The sequence below is a fragment of the Somniosus microcephalus genome, chromosome 18 (genome assembly GCF_052327205.1).
Source record: "Somniosus microcephalus isolate GS21.2 chromosome 18, FLI_Smic_1.0, whole genome shotgun sequence".
NCBI classification, from domain to species: domain Eukaryota; kingdom Metazoa; phylum Chordata; class Chondrichthyes; order Squaliformes; family Somniosidae; genus Somniosus; species Somniosus microcephalus.
In genome coordinates this window covers 17,034,424-17,056,665 of record NC_141004.1, presented here as the reverse complement: position 1 = coordinate 17,056,665, position 22,242 = coordinate 17,034,424, and the positions used below count along the sequence as shown (strand labels likewise).

The 22,242-nt window shown below is 46.6% G+C and overlaps 1 protein-coding gene across 9 annotated transcripts in view; it reads right to left on the bottom strand.

Annotated features, from left to right (window-relative positions):
- The window catches only part of plekha6 (pleckstrin homology domain containing A6), a 353,735-nt gene that overhangs the window by 31,044 nt on the left and 300,449 nt on the right, over positions 1-22,242 (bottom strand). For 8 of the 9 annotated variants that reach the window (XM_086011107.1, XM_086011108.1, XM_086011109.1 and 5 more), the window contains 6 exons: positions 19,978-20,114; positions 12,945-13,056; positions 11,145-11,254; positions 4,192-4,386; positions 3,634-3,795; positions 781-914 (listed from right to left, as the gene is read on the bottom strand). In XM_086011107.1, coding sequence (XP_085867233.1) covers positions 781-914; positions 3,634-3,795; positions 4,192-4,386; positions 11,145-11,254; positions 12,945-13,056; positions 19,978-20,114 — 850 coding nt within the window. The remainder of the gene's footprint in view (positions 1-780; positions 915-3,633; positions 3,796-4,191; positions 4,387-11,144; positions 11,255-12,944; positions 13,057-19,977; positions 20,115-22,242) is intronic. The other variant, XM_086011103.1, reaches the window with a different exon arrangement.

Genomic DNA, 22,242 nt, shown 5'->3' with positions numbered 1-22,242 from the left:
GCTCCGCCATTCAATAAGATCATGGCTGATCTGATCTTGGCCTCAACTCCACTTCCCTGCCCGCTCCCCATAACCCTCGATTCCCCTGTTTTTCAAAAATCTGTCTATCTCCGTCTTGAATATATTCAATGACTCCGCCTCCACAGCTCTCTGGGGAAGAGAATTCCTAAGATTCACGACCCTGAGAGAAGAAATTCCTCTTCATCGCCATCTTAAATGGGCAACCCCTTATTCTTAACTATGCTCCCTTCATCTTGAGTCGACGTGGTTTGATACAATGGAGAGGCTTGTTAGGCCACTCCAAATGGCATTTAAGAGTCTACGTTGGTGTGGGATAGAGTCACAGATAGACCAGACCGGGTAATGGCGGCAGGTTTCCTTCCCTGAAGGGGCATTAGTGAACCAGTTGAGTTTTGGTACAGCAGTGAATCAGGGAATCCTGGTGTTCTATAGAACACTGAGTGACATGAATCAGTCATTCATGAAAGACTTATGAAATAATACTGAGCGGCCTGCGGGTGGCGCTGTCCAGGGAGTATAAATACTCAGGCACGGGCCCAGCTTGCGCAGGACATTCTTAACAGGAACTAGTGAAGGACACAACTAGACCTCCATGTTGTAAAACAGTTGATTAAAGCTTTGTTTAACGCTCAGACCGAGTGCCTAGTAGTTTTCTTACGTCACTGAGTATGTGCTCTGCTCCCCCCCAATTCAGTGTTGTGCGCTGTACAGCTACCCCTAGAGTTCTGTAAGTTCCCTTATAGTTCATTCACTGGGCACCTGGATTTTGCGATGAGGGTTTTGATCCGCTCCACTTTCTTCTGCTTTTCTTTGATCTCCTCCGGACTGAGAGGAAGCTCAGGTTCAAACTCGATGTAACGCTCGGGGATGAAGACTTTGTCTGGTGTGGACAACTGAACAACAAAGAATCAGTCAGGACAAGAACAGGTAAAGGTTTGCAGTAACAGGCCCTCAACAGGCACTTTGCAACCAGAGAGCGGAGAGGCAGTCCATCGCAACGGCCGGTTTCTGTGCTGTTAATTCTATGTAAATGAAGTAAAAGTTCAGACCAGTCTTTTAAAGATGTAAAGACCACCGGAGCATTTTAACGGCAGAATTTGTGATTGCTTTTAGTTGATTAAGGTTCATTCGCTCTGTGTCTATGTCATGCTCTGTTAACTGGGGCCAGGTTGCCTGCTTGTTGCCTGTCCTTGGACGGTAGAAGTGGCACGTTGTACAGGTCCATGCCGGTGTTTATGCTCCACATCATCTCACTCTATCAGCATAACCTTCTGTTTCTTTCTCCCTCGTGTGTTTATCCATTCACGAGCACTAGGATCCGGGGTAGGACAGACCCAAATAGTTGGCTTTACTTAAACAAATGTTTATCAAAACGAATGAAGTCAGCACTGGGGAATGGAACGCTCTTTGCATCTAGTGTTGGGTTCAAGCACATCCAGGTCAAGTGCAGCACGGGTCAGATGTACCGCGCCACATTTCACTGAGCCTCACACACAACTGCAGTACCACCGTTTCTGATGGGTGGCGCCAAAGAGCCAAAAGTCATCGATCTGGACAGTGCCATCAGCTGATAGTCATTTTAATTCGCCGCCCCATTCCCACTCAGACCTCACCGTACTCTGGCTCTTGCATTGTTCCACGGAAACCCAGCGTAAGCTCGAGGAACAGCACCTCATCTTCCGATTAGGCACTTTACAGCCTTCCGGACTCAATATCGAGTTCAACAATTTCAGATCATAACCTCGGCCCCTATTACATTCTTATATATATTTTTTATCCACCCCTTTGTTTTGGCCCTTCCCCCTTTTTTTCTCTCCCACATGGCAGCTGTCTCCCATTCTGCCAGTGCATTTCACACCTAATCTAGAGCCGTCTTTTGTCTCTCCACTAGTCCGACCACCACCCCGTCTGGTTTTGAATACCTCTTAATGTCTCTTCACTTCTCTTTTGTTCTCTTATCCCCATTTCCCAGCCCCCAAACTGGCCTTTTAATCTGTTTCATTTCCTGTGATTTTTCAGTCTTGACGAAGGGTTTCGACCTGAAACGTTAACTCTGTTTCTCTCTCCATGGGTGTTGCCTGGCCTGCTGAGTTTTTCCAGCATTTTCTGTTGTTATTTTGGATTTCCAGCATCCGCAGTATCATTTTAGCAGATAGTCAGTGTTGCTGTGGTCCACAGGCACCAAGGACAGGAATTGTTTGGGCATCCTGTTGATTTATTTGGAGATTTGAGCCTGCTGCTTTTTAAAGGCATTCCTTCCCTTTCCTAGGTGGCCCTGTACAGCGTGCCATTTTCTACCATCCCAGGACAGGCGGCAAGCAGGCAACCTGGCCCCAGTGAACAGAGCATGACATAGACACAGAGCGAATGAGCTTTAATCAACTAAAAGCAATCACAAATTCTGCCGTTAAAATGCTCCCGCGATCTTTACATCTTTAAAAGACTGCTCTGAACTTTTACTTCATTTACATAAAATTAAAAGCACAGAAGCAGGCCATTCGGCCCATGCCGGTGTTTATGCTCCACATCATCTCACTCTATCACCATATCCTTCTATTCCTTTCTCCCTCATGTGCTTATCTAGCTTCCCCTTAAATGCATCTACACTATTCACCTCAACCACTCCCTGTGGTAGCGAGTTCCACATTCTCACCACTCTCTGGGGAAAGAAGTTCCTCCTAAATTCCCTATTGGATTTATTAGTGACCACCTCATATTTATGGCGCTAGTTCTGGTCTCCCCCACAAGTGGAAACACCTTGTCTACGTCTGCACTATCAACCCCCTTTATAATTTTAAATACCTCTATCAGGTCATCCCGTCAGTCTTCTCGTTTCTAGAGAAAAGAGCCCCAGCCTGTTCAGTCTTTCCTATAGTTAGAACCTCTCAGTTCTGTTGTCATCCTTGTAAATCTTTTTTTCCACTTTCTCCAGTCCCTCTATATCCTTTTTATAATATGGAGACTGGAACTGTGCTCTTCCTTACTACTTTCTGCAGCTTTTCTCCTATAGTTCAAGCGGTGCATCGTGTAACACCCCACCCTACCCAAGTCATCCTGACTCAGTGGTCACGGGTTCAAATTCTACTCTAAGGCTTGGGCCCGTCATGCAGACTGACACTTTAGTGCAGCACTGAGGGAGCACAGCATTGTCAGAGATGCCACCTTCAAGTGGCCATGCAAGATCCTATGGCACCATTCGAAGAAGAGCAGGGGAGTTCTCCCAATCTCCTGGCCAACATTTAGCCCTCCACCAATACCAATCAACTGCTCATTTATCTCACCGCTGGTTTGTGGGACCTTGCAGCGCACATTCACTGCCGCATTTGCCTACAGAATCAACGTTACTACACTTCAAAGTAAATCTATGGCCGTGAAGCACCAATACCCCGAGGATATGAAAAGCGCTTTAATAAATGCAAGTTTCCTTTCACTCCCTGCAGTGTGCTAGGCTAACACCCTATGTCAACAGTTACAGATCTCCAATAACCTGCTTGTGCACACCCCTGTACTCACCCCACTCGACCCTCACCCTCTCTCTACACTCACACTTCCTTCCAATAGTCGCTCCCCATTGTGCACCTCTAGCCCCCTCAAACCCTCACAGCCACACACCTCTTTGTTGATGTCCACTGAATAGTGCTCTGGCTCCAGATCCATCCTCCTCAGACGTGCAATCTCTTCTCTGGGGGTCTCGTGGTGGTTTCCCATGTAATCATCCCTGACAGCTGCCTCCAGCTGAGAGATATCGACCTCTGTGGTCTTACGTCGAGGAACCTGGTTGGGGGGTGAGGGGGGGGCGGCCACAAAGAACAGATTTCAAACCCTTAGAAGGCGATAGTTTTTCACCAAAACTATTTTTTTTTAAATCAGCAGAGGGAAATATTGATATTTTCTGTTGAGTGCAGTGGGGGTTATATTGGGACTGGACATAAGATGGCTTTTCTCTGTGTGCATACAAGTGTGTGATTGGCAGTGTATGTGGGTTAATTCAGCTGAGAGAGGAGACTTTCATCGCTTCTAACCCAAGTCCCCGAGAAGACAGGACAGTAACCTGAGCGACTATGCCACCCAACACCCCACGCGATCCGTGGCGATAACAGTAAAAGGAGGAGCTCCTGGCGTTTCATCACTTGATCTCGATAAGTGAAGTGAAGTGAGCCAACAACGTACCGTGACTCTCCGGATGATGGGCCGTGGGCTGCTTGAATCCATAGCTACCAGCTGGCCAGATGTTAGGGTTAGACTCCGCCTCTTGTTATGCCCTCGTAGCGATCCATTCTGGTGACGCTTCATGCGCTCGGCTTGTTCCTCGACACTCATCTTGGATTTCGCGTCATTGGGGTACACGCCGCTTTTTGATCTTTCCTTTCACAAAAACACAAAGAGAGAGAGAGAGAAGTCCCCACAGTCAGGAAGAGAAGCCAGTCAGCAAAAAACAAGCAGCAGTCACTCTCGCCAAATACTTAGGTCAACTGGACCAGACCAAAGCAGCTTCAATGATGGATGAAGTCTCATCAATTGGTTAAAATAATTATAAGTCAGTAAAATCGTTTCATTACCTTTCTGTCTATCTATATATATATATATTTTTTTCAAACATCGTGCCAACTCTATCAAGGAAACTCAGTGGGGGAAACAGAGGAACAGGAGGAGGTCATTCAGCCCCTCGAGCCTGCTCCGCCATTCAATTAGATCACGGGCTGATCTGCATCTTAACTCAATCTACCCGCCTTGGTTCCATATCCCTCAATACCCTTGCCGAACAAAAATCTATCAATCTCAGTTCGGAAATTTTCAATTGACCCTCAGCCTCAACAGCTTTTTGGAGGCGTGCGTTCCAGATTTCCACTGCCCTTTGTGTGAAGAAATGTATCCTGACGTCACCCCTGAACGGCCTGGCTCTAATTCTAAGGTTCTGCCCCCTTGTTCTGGACTCCCCGCACCAGAGGAAATAGTTTCTCTCTATCAACCCGATCAAATCCTTTAATCATCTTAAACACCTCAATTAGATTACCCCGTAATCTTCTACACTCGAGGGAATACAAGCCCAGTCTGTGCAACCTGTCCTCGTAATTTAACCCTTTCAGCCCCACTATCATTCTGGTGAATCTGCACTGCCAATATATCCTTCCTTAGATGCTGTCCTCAGAACTGAACGCAGTACTCCAGATGCGGTCTAACTGAAGCATAACTTCCACCCCTTTGTATTTCAGCCCCCTTAAGATGAAGCCACTCAGAGGGTGGTGAACCTGTGGAATTCTCTACCACAGAAGGCTGTGGAGGCCAAGTCACTGAATATGTTTAAGAAGGAGATAGATAGATTTCTAGACACAAAAGGCATCAAGGGGTATGGGGAGAGAGCGGGAATATGGTATTGAGATAGAGGATCAGCCATGATCATATTGAATGGCGGAGCAGGCTCGAAGGGCCGAATGGCCTACTCCTATTTTTCTATGAAACAGCTAACATCAGTAGCGATCTAGTCGTTAACCTCAACATCTTCAGCAACTCCAGTACTTCAGGTTCACTTTTTGGGGGAGGGTGGAGGGGATGAATATCTTTGAGCTGACTTAAGTGAAAGAGGTCAGTGTTGGGGAAAGGAAGACCATGGCCAGTCGAGATTAGTTTCAAGAATAGCATGGCCATATGTAGTGTCAAGTTCCCTCTGCTCTGCTAACCTAAACCCAGCCTTACACGAGCATCCAGACTGAGATCTGTCTTGTTCAATTTTCCACGTCAGACGTTACTATGAGCTATCCTGCAAGCCCATTTATTTTTGAAGGTTTACAGCTGGTAGAGTGAGGAGATCTTCATCATGCCAGGCAGGGCTGGATTTGAACCCAACTCCAGCGAGTACAAGCCCAATCGACCCAATCTCTCCTGCTCCGCCATTCAATATGATCATGACTGATCCTCTATCTCAATACCATATTCCCGCTCTCTCCCATACCCCTTGATGCAATGTGCCATCCCAGCTCCTTCACTTGGGTCATTTCAACAGCATATGTTAAACCAACTCTATTGTAAGATTGGGCCCCATATTTGTCTCAGTCATTGCTCAGCAGCCCTCATTTTCTATGTAACATTTCCTACAACAGTGACAACACTTCAAAAGTACTTCACTGGCTGTAAAGCGCTTTGGGACATCCATCTACAAGATGCACTGCAGCAACTCGCCAAAGCTTCTTCGGCAGCACCTCCCAAACCCGCGACCTCTTCCACCTAGAAGGACAAGGGCAGCAGGTGCACGGGAACACCACCACCTCCAAGTTCCCCTCCAAGTTACACACATAAGAACATAAGAACATAAGAAATAGGAGCAGGAGTAGGCCAATTGGCCCCTCGAGCCTGCTCCGCCATTCAATAAGATCATGGCTGATCTGATCCTAACCGCCAATCCACTATGACAGGACTATCTCCTGAATCTAACAGCATTAGACACACGAAAACAGGAGCAGGATCAGGCTACACGGCCCCTGGGCCCGCTCCGCTACCCACAGGGCCATGACCTATCCGAACCTAGACTCATGTCCAAATTCCTGCCCGCTCCCCGTAACCCTTAATTCCCTTTTCTACTAGGAAACTGTCTATTTCTGTTTTAAATTTATGTAATGATGTAGCTTCGACAGCTTTTTGGGGCAGCATATTCCATGGACCTACCACCCTCTGAGTGAAGTAGTTCCTCCTCATCTCAGTTTTGAAAGAGCAGCCCCTTATTCTAAGACTATGCCCCCTAGTTCTAGTTTCACCCATCATCTGGAACATCCTCCCTGCATCCACCCGATCCAACCCCTTCATAATCTTATATGTTTCAATAAGATCGCCTCTCATTCTTCTGAACTCCAATGAGTAGAGTCCCAATCTACTCAACCTCTCCTCATATGTCCATCCCCTCATCCCCGGGATTAATCGAGTGAACCTTCTTTGTACTGACTCGAGAGCAAGTATGTCCTTTCTTAAGTATGGACACCAAAACTGTATGCAGTATTCCAGGTGCGGTCTCACCAATACCTTGTACAACTGAAGCAATACCTCCCTATTTTTATATTCTATCCCCCTAGCAATGAAAGCCAACATTCCATTGGCCTTCTTAATCACTTGCTGCACCTGCATACTAACCTTTTGAGTTTCGTGCACCAGGACCCCCAGATCCCTTTGTACTTCAGTACTTTCAAGTTTCTTGCCATTAAGATAATAACTTGCTCTACGATTTTTCCTGCCAAAGTGCATAACCTCACACTTTCCAGTATTGTATTCCATCTGCCAAATCTCTGCCCACTTACTTAGCCTGTCTATGTCCCCTTGCAGGTTTTTTATGTCCTCCTCACTCACTACTTTCCCTCCCATCTTAGTATCATCTGCAAACTTTGACGTGTTACACTCGGTCCCCTCCTCCAAATCGTTAATATAGATTGTAAAGAGTTGGGGACCCAGCACTGACCCCTGCGGAACACCACTGGTTACTGATTGCCAGTCTGAATATGAACCATTTATCCCAACTCTCTGCCTTCTGTTAGATAGCCAATCCTCTATCCATGCCAGAATATTACCCCCAATCCCGTGATTTTTTATCTTAAGCAATAATCTTTTGTGTGGCACCTTGTCAAATGCCTTTTGGAAGTCTAAATACACTACGTCCACTGGTTCACCTTTATCCACCCTATATGTTACTTCCTCAAAGAACTCCAGCAAATTTGTCAAACATGACTTCCCCTTCATAAAACCATGCTGACTTTGTCTTATTAAATTATGATTATCCAAATGTCCTGTTACTGTCTCCTTAATAATGGACTCCAAAATTTTACCTACCACAGATGTTAGGCTAACCGGTCTATAGTTTCCAGCCTTCTGTCTACTGCCCTTTTTAAATAAGGGTGTTACATTAGCAGTTTTCCAGTCTGCCGGGACCTTTGCTGAGTCCAGGGAGTTTTGGAAGATTATTACCAATGCATCCACAATCCCTACCGCCACTTCCCTCAAAACCCTGGGATGTAAGCCATCAGGTCCAGGTGATTTATCCGCCTTGAGTCCCATTATTTTACCAAGTACTACTTCCTTAGTGATTTTAATCGTATTTAGCTCCTCCCCCCCTATAGCCCCCTGCTTGTCAAGTGTTGGGATATTCTTGGTGTCCTCTACTGTAAAGACTGATGTAAAATATTCATTCAGTGTTTTTGCCATCTCCATATTTCCCACCATTAATTTCCCGGTCTCATCCTCTAAGGGACCAACATTTACTTTAGCCACCCTTTTTCTTTTTATATAACTATAAAAACTCTTACTATCTGTCTTTATATTTTTTGCTAATTTACTTTCATAATGTATCTTCCCTTTCTTAATCAATCTTTTTGTTATTTTTTGCTGTCTTTTAAAGTTTTCCCAATCCTCTATCCTCCCACTAGATTTGGCTACCTTATATGCCCTTGTTTTTAGTCGAATACTATCCTTAATTTCTTTACTTAGCCACAGATGGCTGTCTTTTCTTTTACACCCTTTTTTTCTCAGTGGAATATACTTTTTTTGGAATTTGTAAAATAACTCCTTAAATGTACACCACTGATCATGTATCGTCTTATCCTTTAACCTATTTTCCCAATCCACTTTACTCAATTCCGCTCTCATACCTTCATAGTCTCCTTTATTCAAGCTTAGCACGCTTGTTTGAGATACAGCCTCCTCACCCTCTAACTGAATATGGAATTCAACCATGTTATGGTCACTCATTCCAAGGGGATCCTTTACTAGGACATTTTTAATTAATCCTGTCTCGTTACACAGGACCAGATCTAAGGTTGCTTGCCCCCTGGTTGGTTCAGTTACATACTGCTCAAGAAACCCATCCCTAATACACTCAATGAACTCATCCTCAAGGCAGCCCTGCCCAATTTGATTCGTCCAATTTATATGATAGTTAAAATCCCCCATAATTATAGATGTTCCCTTATTACAAGCCTCAACTATTTCCTGATTGATACTCCGTCCAACCGAGTTGCGACTGTTCGGAGGCCTATATACTACACCCACTAGTGTTTTTTCCCCTTATTATTCCTTATCTCCACCCAAACTGTTTCATTATCCTGATCCTTTGACCCAATATCATTTCTCTGTATTACAGTGATTCCTTCCTTTATTAACATAGCCACCCCACCTCCCCTTCCTTCCTGCCTGTCCTTCCTGATTGTTAAATAACCTGGTAACACCATCCTGACTTGGAAGTATATCCCCGATCCTTCATCGTCGCTGGGTCAAAATCCTGGAACTCCCTCCCTAACAGCACTGTGGGAGCACCTTCACCACACGGACTGCAGTGGTTCAAGAAGGCGGCTCACCACCACCTTCTCAAGGGCAACTAGGGATGGGCAATAAATGCGGGCCTTGCCAGCGCCGCCCACATCCCAGGAATGAATAATTTTTTTTAAATCCTGAGGTCGTGAAAGGCGCTATATTTAATTCAAGTCTTTCTTTCTCACAAGCATTTGTTCATAACTTGACGTTATTGGGAGAGGGGTTTGAAGGGGTTCAAGACTTTCAATCTCTTTCTGTTCAGCTAGTTCTTCTTTGGATTCTGGCATGCTTGAGGAACAGGAGGGTTGCGATCAGAAATCCCTGCCGATGCTGAGCTGTTCTTTATGGATGTCAACTATATAGCCCTTGGATGCCAAGGATAGGCCCTGGATGCCATAAAAGGTCTGAGGCACCCGTCCACACAGAATCTATAATAAATGGGTCAGATGGTAGAAAGGAAGCTTGAATGTACAGTGTGACCGTCAAGTAAAATCCATATTCTGTTAAAGAACATAACAGTAGCTCTTCATCTCCCCAAAAATAATGCAAACTTTAATGACAAATTTCCGATCCCTACGGGCATGTACGGGCTGTGTACCCGTAGGGGCCTCGCAAGTGCCGGTTTCAGGCGTGCCAAGCGCCTGCGCTGAAAACCGGCATTTCCAATCTGTCAAGATTCCATATGTTCAGTCGCTGGTATACAAGTCCGACCCATTCAAGATGACCGACAGCACAGACTGAATTGCAAAACACTATGGCCCGTAATTTTCTGATCGGAGGCTTCCTGCGTGCGGAGGCCTTCGATCTGGAAAAAAATCTGCCCCCTTACCCGAGGGCTCCGGAGGTCCGGCCATTTTCGCTCCTGGGCCTCTGCTCTATGAAATGCGCAGAGAGCCAGGTATCCCAGGGGGCGCAGGCGGTTCGCAAGCGTCCCTGGGATCACGTGGGCCATGGGGAACTAATGGAAGAAGGGAATCCCCCTTCACACTTTTGACAGCTTAGACCTGTCAAAAGTATGAATGGAGATCACTCCAAAAACACATCAAAACATTAAATAATTTTTTTTTTAAATCACGTTTTTTAAATTAGTTAAAATTACATTAAATTAAATATTTTAAACAAAAATTTAGCTTTTTGAAAAAAATTCGGGACTAAAAATAAACTTACCTTTTTTAAAAGTATTTTTAAATTATAAATGTGTGAATTTTTAAAAAACTTTTTAAAACTCTTATGCTGGTAAAAGCAGGCCTTATGCTTTTACCAGGCGTAAGACTTTGAAGTAATTTCAGTGGGTGGAGGTTCTGCAGAAAGCGGAACTCTCCCCCCGCAGAGGCCCTTCTCCAGGGCAGGCGGAGGATCTGTGAAGAGGATTCTTGACAGATCGGAAATGCCGGTTTTCAGCACATGCGCTTCACACGCCTGAAACTGGCACTTGCGAGGCCCCTACGGGTGAGTACACAGCGCGTACATGCCCGTAGGGATCGGAAACTACGGACCTATGTTTGACTGTAATTTACTTATAGGGCAGAATTATTTGAAGTCTCACAGATGTAGCAGAAAGACCACAATCTTGTCAAAGTTGGGAATGATTCTTTTTAACGTTGACTTTTTGTAGCTCCTGGTGGCTCACTATTGCACCGTTGATGAACTTGGCCTCCAACAGCAGCACCACCTATAGGCGGAGGGTTAGCTTTAAAAAAAAATCCTTGCATATTTTTATCTTCATTTTTTTCCCAAAAAGCTTGGCAACAACTTTTGGTAAAATAGAAAAAATGAACTAATGTCAAAAGGGGAGGGTGGGGAAGGGTTGATCTGTAGCAAGGCACTTTCACACTTACTCGTGTCAGAGATTCGTAGTTAGCTTTATCGCTATTCCGAATTGCAAGGTAGGATGGAGCCGGAGAAACATCCTCTGGAGGTGATTTGGTCCTTGGAGGAACGACACCTACTGCAGAATTAAGGGGGAATATAGGTTAGAAAACGCGGTCAACGCAACCTTTTGTAGTTATCCAGCAAAGAGCAGACTGGCAGCCAAACACATTGGGGGTGATTTTCCACCAAGGTTCTTCCGCTCGTCTGCCATCACTTTAAGGGAACAGTCGGGTAAACACCTTGACTGTCATTGCTCCGGGGCATCCGTGACTCTTCCGCCAAAGTTACAGTTGGACGGGCAGGAGACTTTGGGCGGAATGGGTAAAGTGCAACAGCTCAAGGGTTCAAATACCAGGCGGCAGCAAGTAAAAGTTAGGGAGACGGCAGTGTAATGGAAATTTGGGCAAACCCTTTTTCATTCAAATGGTAATAAGATTTGTGCAAGCAGTTACCAGCAAAGGCCATTGAAGCAAAGAGCATACATAAGTTCAAGGGGCAATTATGACAACAACAACTTGCACTTTATACATTGTCTTCAATATAGAAAATGTCTCAAGGTGATTAACAGAGAAGATATGGATGGAGCGCAGCAGCGGGAGAGTTGGGTGAGGTGACTGAGGTGGGCCTGAGCATCTCAGCGCCCGGTCCTGTAGGTGCAGCTTATGACAAGCTGCCACGGTGGATTTTGCTTTCGTTGGGCATTACACTAGCGCACAGCCGCCATTGACTTTTGAGCACGGCGTGCTGTTAAACACGGGTCGTTGCAGTGAGCAGATCACCAACATCCTTCGGTTGGGATACGAGAGTCTGGCCTCGGAGCTCTCGACACACACCATTCACGCCACACCAGAATTTATCGAGTACAAGACACTGCTTCTGTGCAGCAGAACTTCTCTTCCCATTTCTCTCCTACCCAATGGGGAACTTCTGTGTGCACCACTCCATCACAGTCAAGAGCTGGCAGAACTCAATGCTCCAGTGAGGGCAGTTAGTAAGTTTAAATAGTGGAGGGAGCTGTACAGGGTGAATAGCCTTTTCTTGCTGCCACATTTTGGTATGAAGAAATATTATAATTTACTGTAGAAATACTACACTGGTAATGATCCTTCTGAAAGGCTGTGGACTTTACGGATTACATTAACATATTCAAATACAGATACCAAAGAAAGAAAAAGGAGAAAGATAGAAAAAGAAAGAAAAGGAGCAAGAAAGAGAAAGAGAAACTTGCATTTATATAGCGCCTTTCACGTCCTCAGGACGTCCCAAAGCGTTTACAAGCGCAAATTGGTTGCTCTTCTTCGAAATAGTGGCCATGGGATCTTTTACGTCCACCTGAGAGAGCAGACAGGGTCTCGGTTTAACGTCTCATCCGAAAGGCAGCACCTCCGACAGTGCAGCACTCCCCCTCAGTACTGCACTGGGAGTACTGGATTATGTGCTCAATCTCTGGAGCGGGACAGCGTTCTGACTCAGAGGCAAGAGTGTTACCGACTGAGCCACGACTGACACAGCAGCCTATGCTTAGATGTGAAGCCATCGCTGAGTACACAAAGTAAAATATAATCGATGCAGTGGGGATTTGAATTAAATATCATCCTTTAGCTTTTATTGAAGAAATGGCACCTTTTTAGCTGAGTGTTCAAGCTGTGGACGGTGTTATTTACGATGCTGTTGCAAAAGGGAATAAGATTTAATAAACCTATATATTAAACGCATGACTTCTTGAACCCCAGGGCACGCGCCCGCTGATCTCTTGCAGACGATACCTTTGTTCTGCTTCTCGGCTTCTGCATCCTGCTTGCTTTGTCCCGTGCTACCCTCGGAACTGGACTGCAACACTGTCCGGCCTTCCTTCCTGGAACTGTCGAGACCTAATTTCTGCAGGAGATAAAACACGATAAAATATCAGGTCTGGGAAATCCGATACACCACTGAGGTGCCAGCACTTGGGAACAACTGATCGGAAAAAAGGAGGGGTGGGGGGACGGTGGTTGGTGGAGAACTGAATGATGCAATGTTGCCTGATCCATTGGAGAGTGCTTAAAACCAGGCAAGATCAAAAGGAGGGTTCCATTTTCTTGGCCGCCTAATGAAGGGTCCCGAGAGTTTTTTTTTTTGCGCGGGGGCGGGTTTCAATCCAACCTCCCAGTGTATGAATTATAGTGCAATTCGACTGCAGAGAAAGCAAGCTCCCTGCTTACTACTGAACTGCTTAAAGTGGGCAGCCAATGTGTTGGTGCATTGAGCCCATAACCAGCTAGATGGGTTCGAATTCACTCTCTGGGTTCACATACAAAGGGGAGAGTTTGCTCATTTCAACCAAGTTACTTGTGGGAGAGAGTTCTCTTTCAGCAGCAGAGGCATCATTTGCCTTCCTGGTAAATTCACATCCCGCACAGGATTGATAATTCTTACCTCCTGTCCAAATAGCTCGAGTCTCGTGGACCTTTAATGCTCAACAGGGAAGAGAGGTCACTTGCCCAGCGTATTTAGTGAGCGGCTGAATCGTACAGATCAGGATGGCCTCCACTTCAATACAAGTCTGGGCTGAGTTAGTTGGTGCCAGCTGGGAGCCAGTTGGCCTCAGTTCCCTTGAGATGGGTGCGGTGGGGGGGGCGGGGGTAAACCAGCCCTTGATCCAGTGACCCTGTTGGAAGTGGCTGTGTGTCAATGCCAGGTGAGGCCAAGATTGGACTCTGGCTATTTGACCATGGGGGGCATCACCGCCGATGGCAATCACGGCCGAGGCTCACTCGTTAATATTGGCAACTTTGGCGAGACGGGAATAAAGAAATGAGACTCTCATCACCCCACCTGGGCTGGATAGGAATCCATATCCCACAGCAGAAAGGGCAGCATTCTAAACCCAGCGTGTCCCTCCCGCTGGTACAAGTTCAGTTCTGATGCCCTAATGTCAGCCAGGACGGGGACACCTATATGTATCACTCAGAGGCAACTACCCCCCTGGTTTACCAGCCTCTACTGTGTACTATGACGATTATGGAATGGAGCAACTCCCTACGCTACAAGATGTCTGTGCATCTTACAGACTGCCCCTTGCATCCTCTTTCAATTTCTGAAGACCACCAATTTATACGGTGAATAGACATTCTATTCTCTCCCTATCAAGGCAGAAAGCTGTAGAGGAAGAGGAGCAGCAAAGCTGTGCTGGTTAGAGTCAAGTACTGTGCTCATGACCTCCCACCTTTCGTGACCCAAGGTCATGATGACCTGCTGCCAGAACATCCTGAATGTAGTGACCAGCACCTGCTACAGTGACCCCACTAAACAGGTCAAACCGCCCTGTTTAAGGATAGAATGTGATATTATGCCAACAGTTTTATAAATCATACATTAGATTCAAATGGAATACACCAAATTATAACAGACTGGCTACAACGAAGAGGCATGAAATAAGGAGCTTCCGATTATCATTTTTGTGACTGATTTTTAATATAAGTTCCTGTTCACCCATCACCTCTGACCTACACTGGCTCCTGGTTCGGCAACGCTGCGATTTTAAAATTTGTATCCTTGTTTTCAAAACCATCCATGGCCTCGCCCCTCCCTATCTCTGTAACATAGAAACATAGAAGATAGGAGCAGGAGTAGGCCATTCGGCCCCTCGAGCCTGCTCCGCCATTCAATGCGATCATGGCTGATCATCCAAATTCAGTACCCTGTCCCTACTTTCTCCCCATATCCCTTGATCCCTTTAGCCTTAAGAAATATATCTAACTCCTTCTTGAATATATTTAATGAATTGGCCTCAACTGTCTTCTGTGGTAGAGAATTCCACAGGTTCACCACTCTCTGGGTGAAGAAATTCCTCCTCATCTCAGTCCTAAATGGCTTACCCCTTATCCTTAGACTGTGACCCCTGGTTCTGGACTCCCCAGTCATCGGGAACAGCCTTCCTGCATCTAGTCTGCCTAGTCCTGTAAGAATTTTATAAGTTTCAATGAGATCCCTCTCATTCTTCTAAACTCTAGCGAATATAAGCCTAATCGACCCAATCTCTCTTCATACGTCATTCCTGCCATCCCAGGTATCAATCTGGTGAATCTTCGCTGCACTCCCTCCATGGCAAGAATATCCTTCCTCAGGTAAGGCGACCAAAACTGCACACAATACTCAAGGTGTGATCTCACCAAGGCCCTGTACAACTGCAGCAAGACATCCTTGCTCCAATACTCGAATCCTCTCGCTATGAAGGCCAGCATACCATTTGCCTTCTTAACCGCCTGCTGCACCTGCATGCTTACCTTCAGTGACTGGTGCACAGGACTAGGCAGACTAGATGCAGGAAGGCTGTTTTTCTGGCCAATTTATATGTCCTCTCCTTGGATCTTATGCTATCCCTAATTTCCCTTGTTAGCCACGGTTGAGTCACCTTTTTTGTTTTATTTTTATGCCAAACAGGGATGAACAAATTCTGTAGTTCATCCATGCGATCTTTAAATGTTTGCCATTGCCTATTCACCGTCAACCCTTTAAGTAACATTCCCCAATCCATCCTGTAACCTCCTCCAGCCCCACAACCCCCACCGAGATCTCTGCGCTCCTCAAATTCTGGCTTCTTACGCATCCCAGATTTTAATTGCTCCACCATTGGTGGCCGTACCTTCAGCTGCCTGGGCCCTAAGCTCTGGAATTCCCTCCCTGAACCTCTTCGATTCTCTCTCCTTTAAGATGGCCCTTAAAACCTACCTTTTTCACCAAGCTTTTGCTCATCTGTCCTAATATCGCGTTATGTGGCTCGGTGTCGAATTGTGTTCGGTAACGCTCCTGTGAAGCACCTGGGGACGTTTTGCTATGTTAAGGGCGCTATATAAATACAAGTTGTTGTTGTATCAGAATGAATCTCCAACAGTCTGCAATCACACCAAGAACTTTAAAGTCCAGCAGCTTCCTTATTTGAGGTCTGCTCTTCGACAGACACGCAAAGCAAGAACATCAACTGTACTGAAATGCATCATTGAGTCATGTCAGTACAACAGGACAAGAATCGCCATCATCACACATTGTTCCTTTGTCTACTACTTATTTCATGCCTCAAAATCATATGAGCAGGACGGACACAGATGGGAAACCACAAGACTCGGGACTGATGTAGACAGTGGCCTGGCCAGCCACTTACTGCCGTGCCTCCTTCAATTCTCTTCAGGTCCAAGGCTGTCTTCCCTTTCTCCGCCTGCTCCCAGATGTCCTCGATAGAGTAGGCCCAGAGGCTGCTCTCAGTGGGAAGAGGAGGGACTATGGGCAACGGCCCTTGCGGCAGGTAGGATTGCGGAAGGGGAGGTCGAGGCGGGCGGATCTCCTGAGATAAAGAGCGAGCAAAGCATAAAGAGTAACGGCAAAGCCAGGAAGACTGTGAGTGAGCAAGAGGGGGTTAGTGTTCGGACGGCTTCCCCTTAAATTGAAGCTACAAGCGGCAGCTTGGAATCATACGGAAAACATGGGTTGTATTTTGGTGAATGTTTTATGATGCCTGCAGTGGGAATTGGAACACTTCTCCACTTCTTTTCTCCCCCCCCTCCCACCCCCCGAAGGTTGCTGACTCACATAGAAACATAGAAGATAGGAGCAGGCCATTCGGCCCCTCGAGCCTGTTCCGCCATTTAATGAGATCATGGCTGATCATCCAAATTCAGTACCCTGTCCCTGCTTTCTCCCCATATCCCTTGATCCCTTTAGCCTTAAGAAATATATCTAACTCCTTCTTGAATCTATGACTGCCCAGTGTCTCACGGACACTGGGCAGTCATCTGATACCTCGACCAAGTGGCCATCGTTCGTGTGCAAGCCTAGCCAGCAAGTGTCGGTAGGCTATTTGAACACTGGGGCATCACGATTGAGCCCCATTCTATCCTCACCCGTCATCCACCCACACACGCTTTCCAGAAGGGGTCCCCGGGCAGGGATCAGGAGAAGAAACCATGACAGGTTTTAACCTTAGCTCGCCTTAGGGTAACGATGCCCAGACAAGCTACTGTGCCTCCGCTGCTCCCGGACACTCGGCCACTTTTGAACCCAGTTGGAGCACAAGATAATCCCTAATCATGTACTGCACGAGCCAGATGCAGAGTAAAGCGTCTTCCACTCTGCACCAACATGTCTTACAACAGTGGTTTTCAAACTCTTCCATGTGGGGAGCCCTTGCAAACATTGACACACTCCCAGGAGTTCTCATTCCTACCGTCCAAAAGACACCCAAAAGTACAACGGGGCTCTCATTGTTTTATTAGTATATAGAGAAACAGAAATAACATGCGCACAAATCAACCGAGACAGTCAGAAACCTTGCAGATACCCCCGGGATTACCTCATGATGTCTAGGGTCTGTGGACCCCAGTTTGAAAACAAACCTATGCCTTAAAACCAACTCCGGCTAGATCAGTGTGGCATTTTTCCCACCAATCATCTTATGATCTCCCTGAATATAAGCATTTTTCCTTTTCGCTGTGCACCAGTTCCCAGTAGGAAATGGGTCGAGACTGTTGTGCCCCGCCCCCCACCCCCGGCCACTCAAACCTATTCCACCAAGAATCCTGATGCAGGTGGCGGGGACTTCCATCCCATCAGTCTGGGTTGAGTCTTCCCCCCGCAGGTCCTGGAGGTGAAAGGGCAGACTGCTCACCCAATGCCACACCCAGTCTGCTGTCTGTTAGTGCAAGAAAAACCACAACTGAGGCACGGCCGACATGCAACAACTCGGAGGACTGCCAAGCAAAATTCATTCAGACTCAGCGATAAAATGACAAATGTTCCAGGAACATTGGGGTAATTTGGCAAATTGTCAAATTTAGTCAGTCATTCTCCCCGCCTTACTATTGGCAAGTAACAGGATTGGAATTCCTTCCCCTTCATTTGCATTCCTTTCTTCAATATCTTTTTGACTTTTTTTTCTTTTTCTTGCCCCTTTGCTCCCCTATATCCTGCTGGTGCCAGTTTTTGTCTCATTGTGTCTGACGATGGAGAAACACTCAGACAAAACGATTAGGGATTACAGGAAACTCTTTTTTATCCGGCACCGACGGGACCGGCGTGGTGCCGGTTTAATCAAAAAATCCGGATTACAGAGAGGTATAGTTAAAAGGTACGAGCGCTCCGTACACAGCAACAAATCCAGGCTTCCCTGTTGCTTAGCAACAGCTGCAGGAACCCCGGCCACAGACCAAGCGTCCCTGTTGCTTAGCAACAAGTGCAGAAACCCCCGATTACACAGCCAAGAATCAAGAAATGGCCGCTAATATGAAGAAAAATTTAACTGAACCTACTCCTGAATTTTGCCGGTTAACCGAGATTTCCGGTTGTTTGGGTGCCAGTAAATCGAGAGTTTCCTGTAGAAGGAACTTTTGTTTCCCCTTCACAAGAGTAGCGGAAGTGGAGAACCAACAATGGGCGATTAGACCATCAACTGCTTCGATGTCTGATTGGCAATTGGGGCTGGAGGGGTTATAACAATAAGCACAGACAGAGATGATCAATGACTTCACTGGACAGGGTGGCCCTCTGTTGCTCGGCACTGTGGGGGGGGGGCGGGGAAGAGGAACGATGTCTCTGGAGGCCAGCGGGACAGATTGAAAAGTGGAGATGTGATGAGCATTGCAGTTGTCCCTCGATTATTTTTTTGAGCTATTTACGCTTAGCTTTTCCCTCAGGAGGTTAAAGGGGAAGAGAGTCGGATCCACGATAGGAAGGATTGGGCTTGATGGGCTGAATGGCAGTTTCTCAGCCCTTGCTATCTCACGTTGTTAAATTCTTGCTTCAGCCGGCCCCTGAGCATCATTCTTTGATGATCATTTCAATGTTTACATTGTTCCACTTAACTACAAACAAATAGACACAAGAGGATGTCGCAACATCAGGACTTCCTTACTGGAAGAAGTAGTCAAATATACCAGCAAAATACTGCGGATGCTGGAAATCTGAAATAACAACAGAAAATGCTGGAAACACTCAGCAGGCCAGGCAACACCCATGGAGAGAGAAACAGAGTTAACGTTTCAGGTCTGGGACCCGAAACGTTAACTCTGTTTCTCTCTCCACGGATGCTGCCTGGCCTGCTGAGTATTTTCAGCATTTTCTGTTGTTAGTCAAATATAATTTGGGTTCGATCTGCCATCTCATTCATTTTAATCGCTTTTCCATTTTCGGTTGAACTGCATTACTACTGGCTAACAGTACAAGGGAACTAAATTAGAGCGCTAGAGGCCGTGAAGCAGCCTAGATCGATGGAGATACGAACTGATAATAATACGGGTACGGTAGCATAGTGGTTATGTTACTGGACTAGTAATCTGGAGGCCTGGATTAGTGATTCAGAAACGTGAGTTCAAATCCCACCACAGGCAGATGGGGAATTTAAATTCAATTAAATAATTCTGGAATTAAAAAAACTAGTGTCAGTAATGGTGACCATGAACATTACCGGATTGTCGTAAAAACCCATCTGGTTCACTAATGTCCTTTAAGGTTAGGAAATCTACTGTCCTTACCCGGTCTGGCTGATATATGACTCCAGACCCACAGCAATGTGGTTGACTCTTAACTACTCCTCTGTGGGTCAAGGTGGCGGCTCACCACCACCATCTTCGCAAGGGATGGGCAATAAATGCCGGCCTTGCCAGCGACGCCCACATCCCATGAACACATTTTTTTTTTTTAATTCATTTTTCGTATTTCAGAATTCAAAATCCGCCCTTTCCAGGAACCTGGGAATGTCACCAAGACTCACAATTCCATTGCAATAATTGGGCAAGGGTTTGGATTCACCACGCTGCTCTCGCCGCTTACCTCATTGGCTATTTGCTGAGCTGACAACTGTGATTCGGAGATGTGAGAGAAGGGGCTCATGGGACTGGTGAGGCTGTTGGAGCTCAGGGGGCTGGCGGGGCTGTTGGAGCTGAAGGTGCCCATTTGGCCACTCGTCACTGCGAAAAGAAAAGAATTGTGATTTAAAATTGACATTTAATATTAATACTTTACACCCGCCCCACCCCCCCACCCCCATGTTCATGGAATCCATCCAATCTTTAAATTAAAGTCCGTGCATCTTTAAACTGGATCCATTGCGCACACACTACCCGACATCACCACCATCTGTCCTCATGATATCACTGCATGCGGGTATAGAGCTAGACTTTCTGTGTGTTGCCTGCAATTGGGAGGAACATCTGCCTTTGTAACGGATTCGAAGAGACAACCAGTGTGATCAGCAATTTTAATGAAAGAAAGATATGGATTTCTACAGCGCCTTTCACGACCTCAGGACGTCTCTACGCACTTTACAACCAATGAAGTACTTTTGAAGTGTAGTCACTGTTGTAATGTAGGGAAACGCGGCAGCCAAATTTGTGCACAGCAAGCTCCCACAAACAGCAGTAAAATAAATGACCAGATCATCTGTTTTAGGTGTTGGATGAGGGATAAGTATTTGCCAGGACTATTATCCTGCCTGCAAATCCATTGGCAGGATCGGCGCACCAACGTCAGTGTTCTCGCTCAGGCCAACATCCCCAGCATCGAAGCTTTGACCGCGCTCGATCAGCTCCAATGGACGGGTCACATTGTCCGCATGCCCGATACGAGACTCCCAAGACAAGCACTCTACTTGGAGCTCCGACACAGCAAGAGAGCCCCAGGTGGGCAGAGGAAACGCTTCAAGGACACCCTCAAAGCCTCCTTGAAAAAGTGCAACAACCCCACCGACACCTGGGAATCCCTGGCCCAAGACCGCACAAAGTGGAGGAGAAGCATCCGAGAAGGCGCCGAACACCTCGAGTCTCTTTGCTGGGAGCAAGCGGAAGCCAAGCGCAGGCAGCGCACATCAACCCAAGCACCCCACCCACCCGCCCCTTCAACCGCCGTCTGCCCCACCTGTGACAGAGACTGTAGGTCCTGCATTGGACTCATCAGTCACCTGCGAACTCATTTTTAATGTGGAAGCAAGTCATCCTCGGTTCAGAGGGACTGCCTAAGAAGAAGATTTGCCAGGACACCGGGAGAACTCTCCCTGCTCTTCTTCAAAGAGTGAACGTGGCCAACCTTCCCGTTAGGCTGCACAGCGGTCTGGAGGGCTTGCGCTGGCCGCTCAACGGCTTTTCAATGCAAGAAAATGCACACGCACAAAAATCTGAATGAGCCGCGGCAGCCCATTAAAGGGACCGCGCATCAAAAAAAAATTAGAGGGAACATTGGCCGTGGGATCTTTTATGTCCACCTGAGAGAGCAGACGGGGCCTCGGTTTAACATCTCATCCAAAAGACGGCACCTCCGACAGTGCCGCACTGGGAGTGTCAGCTTGGATTATGTGCTCAAGTCTCTGGAGTGGGACTTGAACCCACGATCTTCTGACCCAGAGACGAGAGTGCTACCCACTGAGCCACGGCCAACACCTTGAACATCCGAGGACAGTAATCCAGGGCTTGTCATCCCAGAGTCGGGTAACTGTGAGGTGAATTAATTCTCCTGGTGCAGTAGTGTGTGTGACAGGAGCGCTCATCCTGGATTCGGGCAAAGGTCAGCACGTGTTGCACACATTAATGGGAGCGAACTGGTAAATCAGTTACCTCTCTTAGTGTTGGCCAGCAGTGAGGTCACACTTCAGCTGCACACTGCCCTTGCATGATCTGAATACAAGAGTGAGGCAATGGCCGTGTAGGGCCGTGTAAGAAAATAACTGTTAGATTCATAGATGAGGTTTTAATTCTTAGAACAGAGACTGTCAGCGAGGTCAAATAACAAACACCGAAAGGCCTGAAAGTGATAAGGGGATGGTAAAATGCAAGACAACACAGGGTGGTGGTACCATAGCTAGACAAAATGGAGCCGAAAAGTCATAAAATGTTCTTAAAGAAACATAACAAAACATTCCTCAGAAAGATAAGAGAAAGGCCTCATCAGCCATGCAGAAAGGGGCAGTGAGAAATGTCTTCCCGCACCACACTTGGATTATAGATGATTGACACTATATAGATCACAGCCCACCAAAATAACTATAAATATAGAGGGCTGAGAGAGGGAACCAGACAGCGAGGGGTGAAGGCTTCTTCGAGGTGG